The 7,883-nt window shown below is 59.0% G+C and overlaps 1 protein-coding gene across 1 annotated transcript in view; it reads left to right on the forward strand.

Moving 5' to 3' along the window:
• ANKRD60 (ankyrin repeat domain 60) overlaps positions 1–4,728 on the forward strand; it is a 10,124-nt gene extending 5,396 nt beyond the window's left edge. The window contains exons 4-5 of the mRNA XM_027766596.1: positions 391–553; positions 2,572–4,728. Coding sequence (XP_027622397.1) covers positions 391–553; positions 2,572–2,909 — 501 coding nt within the window. The 3' untranslated portion in view covers positions 2,910–4,728. The remainder of the gene's footprint in view (positions 1–390; positions 554–2,571) is intronic.
• Positions 4,729–7,883: the final 3,155 nt, after the last annotated feature.

Here is a 7,883-nt window from a genome sequence, read left to right on the forward strand (position 1 = left end):
GAAACAGTGGGCACAGAAGTAGACCAGAGGCCAGAGCTCAGGCCCTGAAGCCTGAGCCCTCTGAGAGGTCCTTCCGTGTAGATACCTTCCCCAGCAGCCACAGCCACCTTCCTCTGGACTCTCAGCAAAGCTATTTTCTCCCTTCAAAACATGGGCAGGAAGGCCTTCCTGCCCCCGAGCCCAGCAGAGGGCAAAGCCACAGACCCTGAGCACGCCTAGCACGTCGCTCCCGACCTCCTGACCTCCCGACAGCCCAGGTCTCGGTCTGGGCTTGCCCCCTCCTGTCCCACCACAGCAATGCTTTGCAGTTGGAGCAAACCCGCCCGACAGCGCCCCGCGGCGGCCTGGAGCGGGCGTTTGCAGAATGACGCAGCCTTCTATCCTGTACAGCTGTCCTGTCTCGGCATCGCTGACAACTCCCTCCAGACTGTGAACTCGCAGCAGCTGGAAGGCAAGAAGCAGAAGCTCTGGACGTCCCCGAGGGCATTTGTGGCCTTGTTCATTACCTCCCACAGAGGCCTCTTTGATGCCGTGCGGTACCTTCTAGAAAATGGTAATTCTCATAGGAAGTGGAGTGTGTGCGGGAGTCGGGGGTCTCTTGCAGGTAGGGAGAGCAGAGTGCCTGGTGCCCCTGGGCCTTCAGCCATGGTGCTGTGGGCGTGTCTGTCGCCCACCCATCACAGTCCCCATTGGGCCCCTGGCTCCCTGGGTTATGTGTCTTAGGACATGCCAGCCAGAAACCACCCCCTCCTCTTGGCCAAGCCACGGGGTTCTTCCTGCTGCTATGGGACACCGAGAGGCAGGAGCTGCCCAAGAGGTTTCCTGGTTTAGTTCCAACCACACACCTGCTGGGGATAGTCTCGCGCGGCCTGTGTGGTTCTCAGCCCCACCTGGAGATGGGCTTCCAACAGGGTCCAGCCTCAGGCCAGCACGTGCGGCAGGTGGTTGGCAGACTGGCCGGTCCTTCCTCCAAACCTCCAATTATTTCCTCAGGGGACGTCACCCCAAAGTCTCTGCTTACTCACCTCCACTTAGGAGTCTGTCTCAGCTGACAGTGTTGTCTCTGCGCTAGAGGGCCTTGCCCGAGTTTCTGTGGGAATACATGTTAGCCTCCCTGAGGGTGGGATATTGCTGGGAAAAGATGCCCACGGAGCGAGGGGACCGTTCAAAACCTGGGCCGCAGCTGTAGAGAGCCGCAGCTGTAGAGAGCCGCGGCCGCCGGCCCCTGGGAAGAGGGAGCACCAGTCCCAGGAGTTCACTCCCTGGCTTGGGCTCAGGAGGCCTTCCCGAGGGCTCCCATCAGCTGGGCCCCTCCAGACGCCCCCATGCTGCCTGTGCCTTGGCTCAGCCTCTCTCGGCCTGGCCCTGGCTCTTGCACCTCCCCAAGCAGGGAGATCGGCTAGGGTGTCGGGTGTTGCTCGGCCATGCACTGGGTGCGAAAGCCGCCAGGGCGGGGAGCTCCCGGCCGTGTTCCCCACCTCCCTCCACTGCCTGCTGCTAGTTATGAACTGACACGTGGGCTTTTCACAGCACGGCAATCCTTTCAGCTCATTCTCACTCTGTGCACTGTGATGTATTTGAAGGCACCAGTTAAAAATGGCAGGCAGCTTCGGAAAGTTCCTGTGCTCTGCAGACAGCTGGGAGGAGGCGCCGTGGCTGACGCCGGCACCCCGAGAGCCCGTTTCGTACCTCACCTCACCGCCACGGCTCATAAAAACCGGCCGCCGAGATGTCGGCTGGGTTTAATGGAATCGCCTTGTTTTCTGTGTCATGGTATCTTTTACCCAGAATTCGATTCAGTTCCACAAGTCCACTCAGGACAGCTGTCATTGGCCCATCCGCCTGCAGGAGGTGGTGAGGAATTTAATCAGTGAAATCTTCCCATGAGTCAGGCTGCCGGCCGGCCGTCATTTCCCCAGTGCCTGTCTTCTCCAGGCTTCGAGCTACGTGCCGGGGATGAAAACAGCTGTGGTCAGAACGTGGCCTTGCGGGGTTTACGAGGGGAAGTTAGCAGACTGTTACAAATAACGAATTGCACGGTCAATTGTGTACGGATGTTCTGAAGACGTAAAGCAGCTATCGGGCGTACACGGAGGGTCGGTGGGGGGCGGGCAGGAGCTCGGGAAGGGTTTCCTGAGGAAGCACATGGAACCCAAAGGAGAGTCAGAGCACAGAAAAAAGCAGGGTGGGAGTGTGGGTAGCAGGGGGACGGCAAGTGCAAAGGGCCTGGGGCAGGAGGCAAAGCAGGGTGCATCGGGGGTAAAGAGGAAAGAGCGCAGGCGTAATTGGGGCCCTGGGAGCCGTGGGGAGGAAGAGCATGGAGTGGTGCTGAGGCAGTAGGGGAAGTGGGGGAGGCAGAGCGGGAAGACCTAGCCCAGTACTACGGGCAGCGGGATGGCAGGGACGGGACGAGCGGGACTACATCAGCCTTCTAGAGAGATCATGGCTGCCCTGGCGGGGGACAGACGAGGCCACGCTGGGGCGGAGGAACAGCAGCCATCAGTCCCCGAGGGCTCCCTCCCGTGTTCCCCCTCCTGACCCGTCTCCCAGGCCACCCTGCTTGTCTTGCAGGAGCCAACTGCCTCGGCCGATCCCCCCTGGGCCGGACGCCCCTGCACGTGGCCGCAGCCATGGGCCGGCTGGACTGCATCGGCCTTCTGCTCGAGCACGGTGCCTCCATCCACGACAAAGACGCCAAGGGGGAGACCCCCATCGCCCTCGCCCGCCGCCTGAACCGCAAGCAGAGCGAGCAGCGCATGCTCCTCCTGCACTGGGTTATGAAGACGGGGGCCACGGACCTGAGCGGCTCTGCCCTCACGAAGGCTTTCCAGAGGGTCAAGTCTGGCTTCGCTTCCAAGTACAGGACCCAGACTCGGCTCCCCGTGGCAGCACTGGCCTCTGGACGCTGACTCCGGTCACTTTCCGCAGTGCAAGCCCACGGTGGCCCGGCGAGCAGGACACGGGGAACGTGCTGGGTAAACTGTTGGACGCTGGCTTGTCTGTCCTGGTGGTGAGGACTTGGGGGCAGGGGTGTGGGTCCCCGACCACGTGCTCCACCTCTGCGTTCGGGCAGTAACTCACTGCGGCCCCGAGAGGCGCAGATGCCACTTGGGCATCGACTTAAGCTGTTTGCAGATTGCACCCGAAATGCCGCCTGGGCAGGGGAGCCCATTCCCTCATGCCCTCGCAGAGACCCAGCGCACAGCATGATGGCAGCGGGGACAACGCGGTTGTCGTACAAAACAGGCATGGCAAACGTCGGGGTCGCCGCGTCCTGGTGCTGGGAGTGTCCGTCTGTGAAACCCGTAAAACACAATCCTTCCACAGCTAGGGGCACTCCCGAAGTCTGCCTGAGCCATCTTTGGGCGGCCCGCCTCCCGAGTCGGGGGTCAGGAAGAACTCTGCTCCAGCGTGTTCTAAAGGGATGCCTTGTTGAAAGGGGACAGTTGAGTTGACCTCAGATGTGGAGGGACCAGACGACGGCGAGTTCATACAGGGCGGTGGGTGCTGGGCGCTGGCTTTTACCCCACCCTGGTGGCCCGGGAGGCCCCCCCCCCGTGTTCTCCTTTTCCTAGAACCTGGGGAGCACCTTTCTCCCTCCCTCGGGGCATTCCGCCTGGAGTCTGTCCTCACGCGGGGCTCTCCCTGCTGGGCCCGCCTGCCCTGGGTGAAGGAGCTGGAGGCACGGGAAGGAGACCCGCGGACGGGGTGCTGTGAAGCTCTGGTGGAGACGAGCTGGCCGCAGCTGGATCTTCTCAGAGCCAGGCGCCTGGCCTTTTGAGCGGCACCTCCTGCATTTTAAACGTTGCCTGAGCTTGAGAAGAACATGGCAGGGTCCAGAAGGAGGATTTGGGGCCCGCCCACAGGACGGCCTCTGTCTCAGTTTCCCCGAGAAATGTGGCGGAAGCAGCTCACATCTCATTGGGATGGTCCACAGCAGGGGATGGCCACGGCCTGCCGGGTGACACTTCTCGTCCACCTCCCACAGGCCACACAGGCCATGTACCCTAACAGCTCCCGAACGACCACGTGTGGCCACGGCCCCTGCACAGCAAGTCCTGGTCTCCAAGCGATGGGCAAAGGCCCTGCACCCCGGCTGCCCTCCTTTCCGGCTTCATCCCACTGACCGGATGCAGCTTTTAAATTAACTGGCTGCATCCACGTCTGTCATGGTGGACGACCAGTGTCGACGGTGTGGTTTCAGCTCAGTGGCCGTGGCTGCGCCGGCTCAGCCTTCTGTTTGACAGTCAGGGAAGTAGCCCGGCCGCCACCAGGGCAAACTCGAGACCGCTTTTGGCAGATGCTCTCCAAAGGCAACGGGCAGACGTTAAATAACCCCCGCCCCGCGCTCATTCATTTAGCTAAAGCCGGTCGCGAGGGGTGACGTGGGTGCTCCTCTAACAAGTGTCATTACTCAGAGTGACATGTTTGCCAAGAGCGCGACTAAGCTGCCTTTGTCGTTACGGGAGCCGAGTGCCCTAATATTGGGCCAAACACTTTTATCTTCCTAAATCCTGGATTCGATTAGATGCTTGGCCAGACCTTGGGCAAATTCCAGACTCTCTGCGGTGACATTTTGTCCAGTCTGTAACAGGGTCATCTGAACACGTGCATAGGCCCTAGGGAATGCTGTGTTCCCCCCTCCCCTCCCAATAGGGCAAGAGAGACAAAGACAGAAAGAGGAAAAGAGAGAAATCCCTCTCCCACCCCAGGAAATGGCTTGTTGCTGTAATCCCTTCTCTCAGGATCCTGGGTATATACACACACGTGTCTGGTGTGAGTTTTAAGATGCCAGGTCCAGGACTCGAACCATGGTTGACTATGTGAGAGTCCAGGGACATGACCATTACGCCATCCGCTGGTCCTCATTTTGGACAATCTTAACATCCTGTTTATTAAAACAAGCCTGTATCTGTTTGCAGATTGCACCAGAAATGCAAGTAAAATAAATATATAAAATGTAAATAAATAAAATATGCCCTAACCATAGAAGAGTTAAGTTGCAATTGGGTGATACAAGGTTACATTTTGTGCAGAGTTCATTAAACATTTATTTTGAATTTTTTTTTCTTATGCTTTGGAACCCAACAGAAAAACGAAAAGGAATGTTTGTTTGTTTGTTTGTTTGTTTTGGTGGGAGCAATCAATCTCAGAGATTTTTGTAGAACCCTGAAATCCTTGTCGGCCCAAGGCGGGGATGGTCAACATGGTGGAACAGCCGCTGCGCGCTTGCCTGGTGGGCCTGACTGTAGAGAGGAGACGGGCTTCCTCTTGGACAGACCCCAGTCTGTCTTCTGGGGCAGAACGTCCAGTCTCACCGTCTTCTCAGGCACCCCCACGTAGGACTGGCCTTCCAAGCACAGAGGAGATGGGCCCGTGCAGAGTTGGAGCTGCAGGGCTTGGGGTCTGCGTGGACTCTGGCCTCATCTCGCCGGCCCTGCCATGTGGCCGTGGCCAACGCCCCGCTGACTGAGCAGACTCTTCTGCAGAGGAGGATGGAGACTAATCACGGTCCCTGGACCCTCGGTGGTCGGAGGGCTTGAGCGGGAGAAGTGTCCAGCCGCTGTGGCTCACACTGAGAGAGCTTGGCTGGAGTCTTGCCGAAGTCCTGGTGAGATGGTTAGCATTTGAGAGGGAGGGAAGTTAGACCCACTCCCTGGCCCCCCTAAAAGCATCGAACACTGGCGCCCCGACCTGTGAGCTCAGCGCCCTCACAAACCCAGAGCTGCATGTCCCTGGGCTTCCCGGAGGCCCCAGCAAAGGGCACCCCTCCTGGCTATCGGGGACGCTGCCCCTCTGGGAGCCTTACAGCAGCCGGGAGCAGCCCTTGGGCAGGCGAACCCGCAGAGGGGCACACTGCGTGGGCAGATGATGGGGACAGCGTCGTCGGCCACTGCGTTCCATGGACCTTGGGGCCAGAGTTCTTGAGCCAAGGTTGTGCCCACCTCGACCCACTCCCTCGCTGTCTGGCTTCCCAGAACGAGGTCTGCTGCCCTCGCTGAAGCGCCAGCTCCTTGTGCCGGCGTTCTGCTGGCAGCTGCCTCCTCCCGGGAAGTGGTGTGATGGGAATCAGGGTGACGCCAATGGCGGGGTGGACGGTGACTTGCACATTTGGCCCAGGCTGTTGGTGCTGTCCCCTGGGTGGCTGAGCGGAGTGGCTGGGCTTTCCGTCTGGGCTGCAGTGTCTTGACACGGTCGCTTTCCAAGCACACTGAGGGCTCACCCTGGCTCCTCCATCTTGGGCCTGGGTGCTCCCATGCCCCAAGCAACTCTCCACCCAGGGCTTCCCAGAGAGTAGGGGGCTCCCTAGGCCTCTCTCCTGGGGACTTCAGGCGGCCCCTTGACACTAGATCAAGCTATAACAGCAGAGCGCTCCTAGTCCTTTAAATGAGTCCTTCTCCACGAGAAGCTTCCTTTTCATGCCAATGCGTCTTCAACACCTCTCTGACCCCCCTCACCTTTTAAGAAACACTCAAGGGGCCAGCAGATGGTGTAATGGTTACCTCATTGGGCTTCCACACCGCCGACCTCAGTTCGAGCCCCAGACCTAGAGGCTAGAAACTCATGCCGGGGGTGTGTGCCCCAAATTCTGAGAGAATGGAGGGGGCTGATTTCTGTCTCTGTCTCTGTCTCTCCATGAGCACATGTACCCTACAGCAAAATCTCTCTTAAAACAAACAGAAAAAAGAAATACACCAGGCCCAGCTGCCGTGGCGTGGCATGGCACGGCGGCAATGCAGGTTTCCTCCAGGCTGAAAGCCGAAAAGCCGACTGTAGGTTTGCATCCCTGGGTTGGCCTGAAAACAAACTGGCACAGGCCAAGGCCCTCGGGGAGCCGGGCAGCTGGGGAAGGGGACTCTGGCATGACCAGACCCTCGAGGGGCCATCTTTCTGGTGCACGTGCCCGCGCTCTGCCCGAGAGCACGTCCGGAAGACTTCCATGGGTGGCAGTGGTTCACGCTGCTTAGCAGTGGCCATGGTTTAGTGGATCTTGGGCTAGGATTTGATCCCTTTCTGCCCTCCTTCCATGGTGTGGCTTCAGGACAATGGTCACCTCCCAAGAGCCCCACATCCCCCTCGCCACCTGGTGGTGTTGGTGAAATGAGATGACAATGGGAACGTGTCCCGCAGACCTGACGCCCCATCGGTGTGCCCCCGAGTGTGCTGGGATGGAAAGGTCTGGGCTTGCAGCCTGGCAGATCAGCTTAGCGGCTTCGCCCACGCTGCTGCGTGGTGTTGGGCCATGCCGTGGCACTGCCAGGACCTCGGTTTCCTCCTCTATAGTAGCCGGGAAGTCAAGCCTGGCCCTGCTGTCACCGGAGGGACCCCTGGCTCAGAGCAGACACCTGAAAAACGGTAGCCGCTATTGTAATTACCACCACTGTTTAATTTGCTTCACATGTTTACTCCCCGAGAATCAACACGCTCCCGGTTTCCAGAGAGCCTTGTACATCCTCAGCAAACCTCGTACAATAAGTGTCTCATCCAGAACTAATAACCCCCCAAGTGGGAGATAAATAACTTCCCTTAAACTTGCTGATTTTGGTATTCAGTAGAGGGCTACCTCAGCAACTCGCTAATGTGTGTTTTCAACTTGCAGACCAGTGCTGCAGGAGAGGAAAAAACACTTAAGAGGGAAATTCCAGTGGTGGGGCTCTGCCTCCGCTCCCACCGCTCCCACGGTGGCAGCCAGCAGAAGGCACAGGAGCCTTTAGCGTTTAGGAGAGCGTCCTGTGTTGGTAGAGTCAGCCATGCTGCAGTGTGCCACCCAGAGCCCCAGAGCCGGGCTCAGCGATGGCCGCGGATGGGTCTCTGCTGGCCCTGAGGCCGTCTCAGGCTGTGCATGTCTGGACACGAGCCATTTCTGGAGAGAGCATTAACAG

This window comes from Tupaia chinensis, unplaced genomic scaffold (genome assembly GCF_000334495.1).
Source record: "Tupaia chinensis unplaced genomic scaffold, TupChi_1.0 Scaffold000066_1, whole genome shotgun sequence".
NCBI classification, from domain to species: domain Eukaryota; kingdom Metazoa; phylum Chordata; class Mammalia; order Scandentia; family Tupaiidae; genus Tupaia; species Tupaia belangeri.